This window comes from Arvicanthis niloticus, chromosome 3 (assembly GCF_011762505.2).
Source record: "Arvicanthis niloticus isolate mArvNil1 chromosome 3, mArvNil1.pat.X, whole genome shotgun sequence".
Lineage (NCBI taxonomy): Eukaryota > Metazoa > Chordata > Mammalia > Rodentia > Muridae > Arvicanthis > Arvicanthis niloticus.
In genome coordinates this window covers 46,925,530-46,940,517 of record NC_047660.1, presented here as the reverse complement: position 1 = coordinate 46,940,517, position 14,988 = coordinate 46,925,530, and the positions used below count along the sequence as shown (strand labels likewise).

Below are 14,988 nucleotides of genomic sequence, written 5' to 3'. Positions count from 1 at the left end.
TTTTTTATTAAGTGTATGCACAGAGACACATATGAGAATATATTCCTTAATACTGATGGAGACCTAAGACACAGAGCTGGGGACATAGCTTAGTCTGCAGGCAAAAAAAATCAGGCCTGGTGGTGCATGCCTATAACCCAGCACTTGGGAGATGAAAGCATGAGGATCAGGAGTATAAAATTATCCTTGTCTACATAGTGAATTCAAGGCTACCCCAGGCTGAATGAGCCTTGCCAAAACAAAAATACCACAAAAAGTTCTACATGAGTTCTTCATCTTCATCTAAAGGCTGCTAGAGGAAGACTGGCTCCCAGCTAGCTAGGACAAGGGTATTAAAGCCCACACCCACAAGGCCACACCTACTCCAACAAGGCCACATCTCCCAACAGTGCCACTCCCTGGGCCAAGCAGTAAGTCCTCTTTAACAAGAGCATGAATAGTTCGGTTGTATTAGTCATCCAAGAGGCAGCATCTTTCAAACAAATGAGTAACTAAATCTGGAAAGAAAAAGTTCTTCTATCATTCCATTTTCCAAAACAAAATACACAAACATTCAAACAAAACCGTATTTTATGTGGGCATGTGGTAAAACTATACGTAAAACCAAGAATTATCTGAAATTGAGATTGATGATTGCTATGGCCATAGATCTGTGAATGGCCAGGGCCGTATGAATAAGAGCTTAGTCCTTGTCCTAAAGAGTAAGAGCAGAGGCCGCTATTTGATTCTCCTTCAGCTTATGTCTATTTGTGTGAAGTATGTTGTCAATAAGGAATGGATGGAGGCTTCCAGCTAAAATGTTACTATATAGCATCAATTGATTTGAAGAACATTAATTTACTGAAATTCAAGCCCTCATTGTACCATCAGATGGGAAATTCAATCTGATCATTGGTGTCCCAGTGTGCAAGCTACACAACTTTTATATATGGTTTATATATGCTTGGCCCAGGGAGTGGCACTGTTGGGAGATGTGGCCTTGTTGGAGTAGGTGTGGCCTTGTGGGTGTGGGCTTTAATACCCTTGTCCTAGCTGGCTGGGAGCCAGTCTTCCACTAGCAGCCTTTCGATGAAGATGTAGAACTCTCAGCTCTGCCTGCACTGTGTCTGCCTAGATGCTGCCATGTCCCCACCTTGATGATAATGGACTGAACCTGTAAGATAGGCCCAATTAAATGTTGTCCTTTAAAAAGACTTGCCTTGGTCTGGAGAGATGGCTCAGCCGTTAAAGGCTAGGCTCACAACCAAAAAGACTTGCCTTGGTCATGGTGTCTGTTCACAACAGTAAAACCCTAAGACAACAGTCTGCTGTTTCCTGTCTGTTATGCAAAGGACTGAGGTATTCTGTGAGCCTCTCTTGTCAGACACCAGCTCACCAATGCATTGATCCATGCTCCACGTTGTCTTTATGGCCAGTGCGTCTCACTGTGTCTACTCATACATGAAATACAAAGGCATAGGGAGTTAGAGTTGGCAGTCCATAGGCTGAGCTTTGAGCTCCCTGCAGACATCAAGCAGCTATCCCACCAGACTTCTCCAGCTTTACATGACAGGCAGCTGCGTCTGAGCTGTTTCTTTTTAGATCCCTGTAGATGCTTACACTGGTGCTACTATGATATCAGGACGTGAAAATCCATATCAGCATTATAACAAGTTCCTTCTCAATGTACTTTCCTTTGTGGCTTTTACTAGTCTCTCCCTTTCCCAGCTGGACGTTAAAGTGATGATTTCTCAAGCCCATATTCCTTGAGCTCCCGTTCTCCTCTAATGGATGTCTATCTTCCAAATGTTTTTCTAGGTAGAAAGTGAACTCGGGACAGAAAGCTGTCATGTCTGCCAGTCTCCTGTCCTTACTTTTTTTTTTTTCTAGTTTAATGTCATCTCTGCTTGAGAATAAACCAAGATGAAATCTAAAAGGTTTACATCACTTATCACAATTCTAAACCACAATTTAATTCAGTCCTGGCCCCCACTAAAAATCTTCCACACCAAAATTTCTTTCTCCTGCTTGAAGAGTTTGCATATTTCTTTGAAGAATCACCTCGTCTCTCAACCAACAAGAGCTGTATCTTAAAACCTCAGGGCATTCCTGGCCTTCCCTTGGGCAAACACTTCAATTTTGTCTCTTGCCTCAGAGACATTCCACCCTAAGTAAGAGGTTTGGTTTGGTTTGGTTTGGTTTGGTTTTGTATGTATTGTTTTGTTTTCCTGGCACCATTTCTGTTATTCTTCTTCTTCTTCTTTAAAAACACAAGTTGATAAAAAGGTTTCTATTTAATTCCATTTTATTTCAGCAGGACACATTCACAGATCACTCAGTTTGACAATTCTCAGTAACAAATATCCCACGTCAACGCCCTGTCCAGAGGCAGTCTCCTCCAGGTCTTTTTTCACCTCCCCCCATTCACTCCCTCTTACTTAACAACATGCTATGTAACTGTTTATTGCTCCCCAACTTTGGTTAACATGAATTCTCTCTGGTGGAAAATGGAAACACAAGCTTCCTGTACCCCTCCTTCCACCCAACATGTACCCTCTCCACTCATTTCCTGGGAGTCCATCGTAGTGTTTCCATGTGTCAAGCTCTGTGTAAATATTCAACTGTGTAGTGGGCTCCAGTTATTACTTGAGCTCTTAGCTAACACTTTTCTTCTCTAGCACACTAATGACTGCATTGTGCTATCATTGTATTGGTTGCCTGTATGCTTGTGGTTGTTGATTTGTTTGTTTTGAGCAGTTTACTTTCTTATACAAGTAAAAAAAATATGTTGAGACCTTTCCTATTGAAGATGTCTCCCTCTGCACTCTTAATTGTTGGTGCCTTGAATGTTAAGGGGTCTTTCCATTGAAAATTGTGTGGTCATTAACTTGTTTATAATCAAGAGTGGAACTAGACCAAATTGTCTAGATGCTCTCTGGGGGTGGAGGAGATGGATTAGATTATAGGCTTTACTGTCAGATAAATAAAAGAGCAGACACTCAAATTTTGGGTTGGAGAATTCCCAAGTATGTGTCAGCCTTTTCTCTAGGATAGGGGAGTTTCCCTGTAGGAAGATATACTAGGGTCTTCCTCTAATATCTCTCTATCATTTGGGTAGCTAAATAAAGGAAGGTTATAGAGTCATCGTTTTATATTAACACTACTGTAGTACTCTCCAACTTCAGAACACAATCTCCCTTCGAACCCCAACTGTGCCAGAGGCCAAAAATTGCTTTGGTTTTTTTTTTTCAGTGTTGTTGTCATTAAGAATTTGTACAGGTATGAATGTTTGCCTGTATGTATGTCTGCACCCTGTATGCATGCCCACAGAGCCACAAGAGAGCATCAAATCCCATGGACTTGGAGTTAAAGATGGCTGTGAACCTCTATATCAGAACTTGGATCCTCTATAAAAGCAACAAGTGCTATTAGCCCCCAAAGCATATCTCCAGCCCCCAGACCTTGGTTTCCTTGTAAGAATGAGAAAGGCATATGTGTCTGACAAGAAAGAAAGTTTCCATGCAGACTTTTGATCATGGGTTTCCATGGAGACTTTCTGGAGGTTCACAGGGCAAGGGTGGGGCGGGGGGTGGGGGAAAAGCACCCAGTCAACGTTTCTGCAAAGCTTTTAAAGTGCTCGATAGCTGTGTAGACTGGGACACACTTCTTAAGTTCTCTACCTATGAAATCTCTGAGCTTTCTCCAGCATTTCTGAAAGACCTAGCTCAGGGATGACATTTGACTGTTGTGGTCAACACAGTGGTCATATGAATAACTGGCAGTATCTGTAGTAAGTTTCTGTGGATAGAAAGGGTCTCTTTCTAATATCAAGGACTTTTTTTAAATATCACTTCTCACGTTCTGTTCAACCCTTTCCCAAAGGCCTATCTCCTTCGATTGTTATCTCCATGGGTTAATAGGAGAGGCCAATGACTACAATGACATCAATTCAGACTCAAGTCTCATAAGATGCACATTCATTGCTCAAGAGAGCAAATATGGTGACAAAGTGTGGGACAGAAAGTCAACGAGGGGCCATCAGGAGACCACTCTACCTTGATATCCATCCCATGTGCAGTCACCAAAGATAGACACCAATATGGATGTTAGAAAGTGCATGCTGACAGGAGTCTGATGCAGCTGTCTCCTTGAAGGTCTGCCAGAGTCTGACATATCCAGAGGCGGATGCTCGCAACAACCCATTGATCTGATCAAGGGTTCCCAATGAAGAAGTTAGAGGACTGAAGAAGCTGAAAGGGTTGGTGGCCCCAAGAGGAGAGCAACAGTGCCAGCCAACCAGAGCTCCCCAGGGTTTAAATCACCAGCCTGGGAGCACAAAGAGAGGCACCCATGACTTCAGCTGTATACTTAGGGGATGATGTCCTTGTCAGGCATCCTTGGTCCCATGAAGGCTGAACACCGAGTGGGGAGGAATTCGAGGGTGGGGAGGTGGGAGTGGGGGATAGGTGGGGGCACACCCTTGTGGAGGCAGGTGGGGGGATGGAATAGGGGGGTTCCTGGGTGGTGGGGGGAATGGGGTAAGGGGATAAAATCTGAAATGTAAACATAACATTCAATAAAAAATATGAAAAAAAGAAAAAAGAAAAAATGCATATTCATAACTATTTCTTCTCCCTATTCCACACATGATTCCTGTATCCCCTAGAGAAGTAATCCCCACACAGCCCCATTCCTCAGTCTTCCTAACTCTTAGTAAGAAAGACAAAAGATACAATCTTCCATTTGTTTGCTAAAACCCATCTCTTGGAGGCAAAGATAAAATTACTCTTTACCTGTATTTATCATTCACTCTCTTTTGCCTTAATCCTTCTCCTTCTTTTCTCTTGCCAGTTTTGTCTGGACCTTGACTTGCATTATTAGAGGACAGTTTTCCTCTTCAAATCAAAGCCTACTCCCGAGCCTTTGGAACATTTTCCTGGCTGCAAAGAGACCCCCAGTAGGTTTGACAGGGTTTCAAAGGCTTTAATAGAGAAAGGATTTTAAGAAGATGTCTACAAGTTTGGAATTTAGAATGTCTGGGCCAGAGAGCAAGCATAGGATCTGATGCAAAGCATGGCCTACTGTGTTTGACAAGTTTTCCCAATGTCACATTTCAGCATGCAAGATTCCAGTAGAAATATTTTTCCTACATTTCTCATTTAGTTCCAACCACTAAAAATACATCTAATGAAATTTCTGAAATGGGCTTTATTAGCAAGTGTACTGGTCAATTAAATGTCAGGAACCAAGACTTGTTGATTATGATGCAAATATAAAGTAATTTGGAGACGCTGAGTGAATGAAGGTGGACACCAATGTTCAGGAGCATTGAACAGCTCCCTTTACTCTTAATTCTGTTCTTCAGCTACACACAAATAGGAAGGCTGCATTTTGACTGCTTTCTATAGATGATCTTTCCTGAATACAGCCCTTAAACGAGCTTTGAAATTCTCTCCAGCAAAATAGTAGAGAAGGGGATCGAAGCAGCTATTGGCTACAGCCAAGGTCAGTGTGATGACCGTGGCCTTATGTAACTCATTCCCACATGAATCTGCCTCCCATGTGAACAAGTGGAGGGTCCGCAGTACGTGGTATGGCAGAAAACAGAAGAGGAAGATGATCATGGCAATGACAATGGTGGTCAGAGCCTTCCTATGAGCAGCCCGTGGACCTGATTCTGGAATCTGCACCTTTAACAAGACCCGGATGATCAGCAGGTAGCAGATGGTGAGTGTGAAAAACGGAAGCAAGAAGCCTACCACTAATGCAATGTAATTCATTATCTCGAGATTTTTAAACTTTTGGTGATTCAGCTCAAAGCACAATGTAGTGTTATTTTTCTCCTCTTGGCCATTCATCAGAAGTGGTGTTGAAGAAACCATGATGAAGACCCATATGATCCCACAGAAGATCCAGGCACTCCTGATGCTGGTGACATGGAGCATCTGGAGAGGGTGGACAGTGGCCAGGAAACGCACAACACTCAGCACAGTTAGAAAATAAATGCTAGTATACATGTTGACATATAAGGAATAAGACATAATTCTGCAGGCTGTGTCCCCAAATGTCCAATTGATATCTTTGAAATAGTAGTCAGCCCTGAAGGGTAGGGTGCTTATGAATAGGAAATCTGAAATGGCCAGGTTAAGCATGAAAACATTAACAGATGTGGACTTCTTGTAAGTCTGTACAAAGACATATATAGAAAAGCCATTTCCCAAGGCTCCCCAGACAAATATTATCAGGTATATGATGGGGTAAAATTCTTTCTTGAAGTTTTCTATTGCACAATTTCTGTTATTGCTGAAGGTCTCAGTTACTTCCATTTCTGATATAGAGTTGGACAGAGGCAAGAACTAATATAAAGTTTTCTGTTTATATTAGTTTAAAAAGAAATAAACCCAAACAGTTACTTCACACAATTCCACTTTTCTTCCTGATTACTGTTCAAATATTTGCCGTACTTGGTCTCACATGGAGAGAAGCAAGTTCCTCTGACACCCTCTTCTGACCTAGGCAGGCATCAGGTATACACATGGTGAACCTACAGATATACAAGCAAAACATCCACACAATAAAATATATTTATATGTTTTTTAAATAACTAAAATTCTCAAAGAAGAAAATGATAAATAGAAGAAGTAACTTTAGAATATCAGAAAAAAAGGAGAGAAAAAAAATGGAAGGACATCAGTTTCCCTTTTCCTTTTCAAGTCTAAGTTATACTTGATGCTTGAAACAAAAACTATAACACTGTCTGATATGGTTTTAAATGGATATAGAGAAGTTGTAGACTAGTATATTATACAGGAAGAGAAATAAAGATATATGAAAGGATTCTATAACACATTTGAACTGACAAAATTATGAAAGCATAAACTAAAAAATTTATACAAAAATATATACTAAAATCTAAAGACAAATTAACATGAAATTTTAAAGAGTTTGTGTAACCAATATGAAGGCAGGGAAAAGAAAACAAATAATATTTTAAAAAAGTATTTACAACCTCAATATATTAATAAGTACACTAAATATTAATGGCCTAAATATATAAATGAAAAGGAGGATTAGAAGATTGAAGTTCCTCCCAGACAGAAGTTATTAAATAAACAGGCCAGCAAGCCAAGGACAGGTACAATTCTGCACACAGCCTTACAAACCTAAGACATAATTGCATTGCTTTTGATAATGCATATTCCATGACAGGTAAGGAAGGCATTCTTGTCAGAATGACCTAAGACAGGCTCAGTCTTGTTAATGAAATAAAAAAGGGGGAGAGGTGGAGAACCTTTGGGGCTGCTTGGCAGAAATATGGCATTGGCTAAGGACAAGGAAGTAGTCTTCAAGCAGGAATCTGACATTAGGCTAGAACAAAGAAGTAATTTCAGGTAGGATTCTAAATCTTAGGCTACAACAAAGAAGTAATCCCAGGCAGGAATCTGAATTTTAGGCTAGAACAAGGAAGTGGGCTTCAGACATGGAAATGACATTAGGCTAGGACAGGGAAGTAGGCTCAGATACTTTGGTCATCCTGATAAGCTCTTAGAAACAGTGATCACTGGAGTGTTCACATAATTGGGTTTATTGCCTTGCTTTTTTTTGACTATTTGTGTTTATTGTATTGCTTGTTCCTTGACTATTTGTATCTATTGTATTGCTAGACCCTCAACCTAGAACTGACCTTAATACATGCATGTAATCAAAGTGGTTTAAAGCATAAAGGAGGAGGGGGAATGAAATAGGGGATTCTAGGGAGTGGAAGTGGGGAAAGGAGATGACATCTGTATTGTAAATAAATAAAATATCCAATAAAAAAAGAAAAAACAACAACAAAAAAAAAGAAGATTGAAATTCGCAAACAAAAGACCTCTTTATGTACTGTGCACAAGAAACTCACCTCAGAAAGGGACATTGACAGGTAGAAAGAAAAAGGACATAAAAAAATTAATTTGTCAAATAAAAACACATCAGAAACGGCTCCAGATTTACGATCAAAGAAAATTACCAGAAAACAAAAGGTATATTCTCTACTGATAAAACAACTTATGAGTTCCAAGTGGGATGCACCGAGCAACAGAGCTATGAATGTATGAGGCAAAACTGACAGAAACAGGGAGACAAACCCAGTAATGTTAATAGTCTCAAGAGCCCCTTTCAAGCACTGATAGAGCAAGTATACAAACACTTAGAAAGGACAGCAAGAAACTAAGAGCATCGAAACCAACAGTTGACATTGGCATCTACACAACAGTTCACTGAACAAGTAGGATAGATACTCTTCTCAAGCACTCACAGAACATGTACATCATTCCCACAACTGCCCTTCCCACATTCACATCTTGTCTCTTGTCTGTTTGTGACCCAGTGATTTAACCAGGATGTTGTGTAACCACTGGATTGAAATGATCCATTGAAATTTTGTGGGTTAACAACTGGAGACAACAGCTACCTCACCTCTAGAATCCATCAGTAGTCAATGGTTCATCAAAGAGGGATGGGGCCATGAGACCCTGCAGAATCTATGACTGGATATGGACAAACTCAGTCTCTGTAGGCCCTGTACACTCAATCACAGCTGCCATGAGCTGGTGTTTCCAGTGGCTTTGTCATGCTCAGAAGATGGTGATTTGTAGCCCTCCTCCCCTTCTTTGTATTCTTCCATATCCCATCCTAGCTCCCTCCTCTCCCTAATCCTGCCCCTGAGCTTCAGGTAGGATGCTCTACTATCCTATTTGGGGCTGAGCACTTAGCTGTCATTTAACCCCAGAACCTTGCATAGCCATGAATCTATGTTTTCACTACAGAGAGAAGCTTCTCTCAGTAAGGAGGAGATAAGCATTTCTGTCCAGCTCAGGTGTCTTACAAGGTAGTGAACATATGTCAAATATTTTTAAAATATCAGTAATTTGGATATATGTGTGCATCTAGATATATAAACACATAGGCATATTAATAAAAGATCTGCTATGGAATGTTGTGCAAATAATGTGCAAAACAAGTAAAATTGGAATTTGGGCTTTTTACATAAAATAATTCTTATGTTTATGCCATGAGTAATTTTTATCAGTAAAGTATTGTTAATTTTATCTTTTAAAATATCCTTTTAAGTTATTTTCAGAAATATACCTTGATTTCTCAAAAATCAAAGTAAAGCTCCTAGTAACTATTGTTAATTGTGATTTTACACTGTTGTCAATAATCATTTCTTGATGCTAGATAGGTAGAACTTACATCTTGTCTCTTGGACAACTATTCTTGATTCTTCCTTTCCCAAATTCAGGCCCCAAATCAGAATTAAAATACCATTATATGTCCTTTGAAGTTCAAACCATTGCTATAAGTGACCTCTAATAGATCATCTTCTTCATCCTATGACAAAAAAAGATAACATGGACAATCAGATTTCTAAATAATCCTTTACATTTTAATTAATTCAAAACTAATATAATCATTCTTTTGCCTATTGAACTTAGACATAAAAAGCTAGTAAATTAAACAAAAGTCAACTTTTTTCATAGTTAACTATATTTAAGTAAAATATGCTAATTAAAACATATTCCCCTTCCAGTCTGTTCCGGAGCACTGAGCAGATCCTGGGTTGCAGCTCCTCACACAATCTCACATAAACCCAGAGGAGGTGGGGTTCCCAGGAGCTCTAGCCACACACCCCCACCACAGGATCTTAGGAAAGGAGACAGCAGCATCACCCCAAACAGGGAGTAACTGGGGCCCACTGGGACCCAGGAATTCACTTCTGGCCCAGGGCACTGGTTCCTTTCAGTCTCCACCCAAGCACTGAGCATATCTTGGGCCCCAGCTCTAACTCCAGCAGCAATATCCACCCCAAACAGTTCTGACACAACCAAGATAATAGGAAAAACAGACTCCAGTCAGTGGCAGTACAGGTAGCACTAAGAAAATCCAAATGATAAAAGGCAAATGCAAGAATATAAACATCAGCAACTTTGGGTACTTGGCATCATCAGAACCTACTTCTCCCACATTAGAAAGTCCTGAATTCACCATATCACCAGAAAAGCAGGATTCAGATTTAAAATCACTTCTAATGATGAGGATAGAGGACTTTAAGAAGGATATAAATAACACTCTCAAAGAAATCAAGGAGAACACAGGTAAACAGGTTGAAGCACTTAAAGGGGAAACACAAAAATCCCTTAAAGAATTATAAGAACATACAACCAACAGGTGAAGGAATTGAACAAAACCATCCAGGACATAAAAATGGAAGTAGAAACAATAAAGAACTCAAAAGGGAGACTACCCTAAAGATAGAAAACCTAGAAGAAAAATCAGGAGTCATAGACACAAGCATCACCATCAGAATACAAGAGATAGAAGAGAGAATCTCAGGTGCAGAAGATACCATAGAAAATATTGACACAACTGTCAAAGGAAATGCAAAATGCAAAAAGTTCTTAACACAAAACATCCAGGAAATCCAGGACACAATGAAAAGGCCAAAGCTAAAAGTGAAGATTCCCAACTTAAAGAGCCAATAAATATCTTCAACAAAATTGTAGAAGAAAACTTCCCTAATCTAAAGAATGAGATGCTCATAAACATACAAGAAGCCTATAGAATGCCAAATAGACTAGATCAGAAAAGAAATTCTTCCTGTCACATAATAATCAAACCACCAAATGCACAAGACAAAGGATATTAAAAGCAGTAAGGGAAAAAGGCCAAGTAACACATAAAGGCAAACCTATCAGAATTACACCAGACTTCTCACCAGATACTATAAAAGCCAGAAGATCCTGGACAGATTTCATACAGACCCTAAGAGAACACAAATGCCAGCCCAGGCTGCTATACCCAGCAAAATTCTCAATTACCATAGATGGAGAAACCAAGATATTCCATGACAAAACCAAATTTACACAATATCTCTCCACAAACCCAGCACTACAAAGGATAATAGAGAGAAAGCTCCAATACAAGGAGGGAAATTATACCCTAGAAAGAGTGATAAAGTAATCCTCTTCCAACAAATCCAAAAGAGGATAGCCATACAAACAATGCCACCGATAATAACAAAAATAACAGGAAGCAACAATCTCCTCTCCTTAATATCTCTTAAAATCAATGGACTCAATTCCCCAATAAAAAGACATAGACTAACAGACTGGATATGTAAACAGAACCCAGAATTTTGCTGCATACAGGAAACACACCTTAGTGACAAAGGCAAACACTACCTTAGAGTAAAAGGCTGGAAAACAATTCTCCAAGCAAATGGTCCTAAGAAACAAGCTGGAGTAGCCATTCTAATATCAAATAAAATTGGCTTTCAACTTAAATCTATCAAAAAGGATAAGGAGTGATATTTCATACTCATCAAAGGAAAAGTCAACCAACATGAACTCTCAATACTGAACATCTATGCAACAAATGCAAGAGCACCCACTTTCATAAAAGAAACCTTACTAAAGCTCAAAGCACACATTGTACCTCACACAATAATAGTATGAGACTTCAACACCCCACTCTCAGCAATGGACAGATCATAGAAACAGAATCAAAACAGAGACAAAGTGAAACTAAGAGAAGCTATGAACCAAATGGATTTAGCAGATATCTATAGATCATTTCATCAAAAAGAAAAAAAATACCTTTTTCTCAGCACCTCATGGTACCATCTCCAAAATAGACCATATAATTGTTCACAAAACAGGCCTCAACAGATACAAGAAAATTGAAATAATCCCATGCATCCTATCAGATCACCATGGACTAAGGCTGGTCTTCAATAACAACAAAACCAACGGAAAGCCCACATTCATGTGGCAACTAAACAACACTCTACTCAATGGTAATGTAGTCAGGGAAGAAATAAAGAAAGAAATTAAAGACTTTTTAGAATTTAATGAAAATGAAGACACATCATACCAAAACTTATGGAACATAATGAAAGCAGTGCTAAGAGGAAAACTCATAACTCTAAGTACTTACAAAAAGAAACTGGAGAGAGCATACATTAGGAGCTTGACAACACACCTGAAAGCTCTAGAACAAAAAGAAGCAAACACACCCAAGAGGAGTAGACTGCAGGAAATAATCAAACTCAGGGCTGAAATCAACCAAGTAAAAACAAAATGAATTATACAAAGAATTAATAAAACCAGGAGCTGGTCCTTTGAGGAAATCAACAAGATAGATAAACAAACCCTTAGCCAGACTAATCAGAGGGCAGAGAGACAGTATCCAAATTAATAAAATCAGAACTGAAAAGGGAAACATAACAACAGAAATTGAGGAAATTCAAAAGATCATCAGATCCTACTACAAAAGCCTATACTCAACAAAATTTGAAAATCTGTATGAAATGGACAATTTTCTAGACAGATACCAGGTACCAAAATTAAATCAGGAGCAGATAAACCATCAAAACAGTCCCATAACCTCTAAAGAAATAAAAGCAGTCATTAAAAGACTCCCCACAAAAAAAGTCTGGGACCAGACAGTTTTAGTGCAGAGTTCTATCAGACCTTCAAAGAAGACTTAATAGCAATTCTCTATAAACTGTTCCACAAAATAGAAACAGAAGGAACACTACCCAACTCATTCTATGAAGCCACAATTACGCTCATACCTAAACCACACAAAGACCAACAGAGAAAGAGAACTTTAGACCAATCTCCCTTATGAATATCGATGCAAAAGTACTCAATAAAATTCTCGAAAATCAAATCCAAGAACACATCAAAACAATTATCCATCATGATCAAGTAGGCTTTATCCCAGGAATGCAGGGATGGTTCAATATTTGGAAATCCATCAATGTAATTCACTACATAAACAAAGTCAAAGAAAAAAACACATAATCATATCACTAGACACAGAAAACATTTGACAAAATTCAACACCCCTTCATGATAAAAGTCTTGGAAATATCAGGAATCCAAGACCCATACCTAAATGTAGTAAAAGCAATATACAGCAACTCAGTAGGCAACATCAAACTAAATGGAGAGAAACTTGAAGCAATCCCACTAAAATCAGGGACTAGACAAGGCTGCCCATTCTCTCCCTACCTGTTCAATATAGTACTGGAAGTCCTAGTCAGAGCAATTAGTCAACAAAAGGAGGTCAAAGGGATACAAATTTGAAAGTAAGGAGTTAAAATTTCACTACTTGCAGATGATATAATAGTATACTCCAGTAACCCCAAAACTTCCACCAGAGAACTCCTAAAGCTGATAAACAACTTTAGCAAAGTGGCTGGATATAAAATTAACTCAACCAAATCAGTAGCCTTCCTCTACTCAAAAGATAAGCAGGCTGAGAAAAAAATTAGGGAAATGACACCCTTCACAATAGTCACACATAACATAAAATACCTTGGTGTGAATGTAACCAAGCAAGTAAAACATCTGTATGATGAGAACTTCAAGTCCCTGAAGAGAGAAATTGAAGCAGATCTCAGAAAATGGAAAGATCTCCCATGCTCATGGATTGGAAGAAAATAATAGTCTACTTTTGGAAGACTGGATCTGGACTTTGTCAGAGACATATTTGGAAGTTAGTTGTAGCTCACTATAATGTTATGATAGCAAGACATAAAGTTGGAACAGGATCTAGATTTCAAACAAGGGTTAGTGCATGTTTTAAGGCTCTTTTTATTGTCATGCTAAAATTGGTTTTGTCTCTTCTACAGCATTTATTTTAAGGTGCATTGACTGTATAATTTCCAGTTGTGTTAGTGTGGTGAAACCTGGCATGTCTGTTATGGGGGTCTATCAACCAGCTTTTGTCTTACTGCCCTGAGTATTAGAAAACGTTGATTCACTGAAAAAAGCTTGAAAGTGCTGGAAGAAGTGAGTTAGGCTTTAGGCAGAAGCAAGAGGGTATTGGGCTTGATTACTGCTGGTATAACAGCTTTAATTTCATTAATTGTCAGCACCACTGCTTCTGCAATAGCATTGACACAAGGAGTTAAGACAACTATTTTTGTTAACCATCTAGCAAAAAAAAATGTTACTAATGTATTGAGTATACAAAAGAATTTATATAGGTATCTGGAACAATGGATGATGCTTTATAACCCATTCAAATTATCTGAAGGAGTTTCAGAGTTCAAGAGTCAAGAGCCATCCCAAGTGTCATGACAAATATCATTGGAGTAGTGTTACTTTTGAAATTCACAATGATTGTCACTATAATTAGAAAAAAGTTTAAAGACACCTGTAGGATATTTGGCATAATCCTAACACCTCTCTGGGTGTGTTAACTTTGCATAGTGAGATTATGAATTTAAAGAATGCTGCTCTGTTGAACTTTGATGCTGCAGATAATGCTGATAAAATTATCCATGGCCTGAGCTCATTATTTCCATTTTGGTCAAACCTTAGGAATGGCATATATAGCTTGATCAGGGTAGCCCTTCTTGTCCTGGGAATACTTTTATTCCTGCCCATCATGTTAAAGCTTATCTTTAACAACATCAATATGTAGGCAGCCAAAGTACATGGCTTGAACCTGAAAATGGATCCCCACACAGAGTCATTAAATTAACAGGTTGGCAAGCCAAGGACAGGTAAGATTCTGCACACAGCTTTACCAACCTAAGACATAGTGCATTGCTTTTGATAATGCATATTCCATGACAGGTAAGGAAGGCATTCTTGTCAGAATGACTTAAGACACGCTCAGTCTTGTTAATGAAATAAAAAGGAGGAGAGGTGGATTGCCTTTGGGGCTGCTTGGCAAGAAGTTGACATGGGCTAAGAACAAGGAAGTAGTCTTCAAGCAGGAATCTGACATTAGGCTAGAACAAAAAAGTAATTTCAGGTAGGATTCTAAATCTTAGGCTACAACAAAGAAGTAATCTCAAGCATGAATCTAAATATTAGGCTAGATCAAAGAAGTAATTTCAGACAGGAATCTAAATTTTAGCCTAGAACAAGGAAGTAGGCTTCAGACATGGAAATGACCTTAGGCTAGGACAGGGAAGTAGGCTCAGATACTTTGGTCATCCTGATAAGC

The 14,988-nt window shown here is 38.9% G+C and overlaps 1 protein-coding gene across 3 annotated transcripts in view; it reads right to left on the bottom strand.

Annotated features, from left to right (window-relative positions):
* Positions 1-1,990: 1,990 nt before the first annotated feature.
* The window catches only part of Cysltr2 (cysteinyl leukotriene receptor 2), a 33,270-nt gene continuing 20,272 nt past the window's right edge, over positions 1,991-14,988 (bottom strand). The window contains exons 1-3 of one of the 3 annotated variants that reach the window (XM_076930746.1): positions 13,344-13,420; positions 9,214-9,351; positions 4,502-6,523 (exon numbers count right to left, since the gene is read on the bottom strand). In XM_076930746.1, coding sequence (XP_076786861.1) covers positions 5,382-6,305 — 924 coding nt within the window. In that variant the 5' untranslated portion in view covers positions 6,306-6,523; positions 9,214-9,351; positions 13,344-13,420 and the 3' untranslated portion in view covers positions 4,502-5,381. Of the gene's footprint in view, positions 6,524-8,318; positions 8,332-9,213; positions 9,352-13,343; positions 13,421-14,988 lie in introns of those variants that run through there. The other 2 variants (XM_076930745.1, XM_076930747.1) reach the window with 2 other exon arrangements.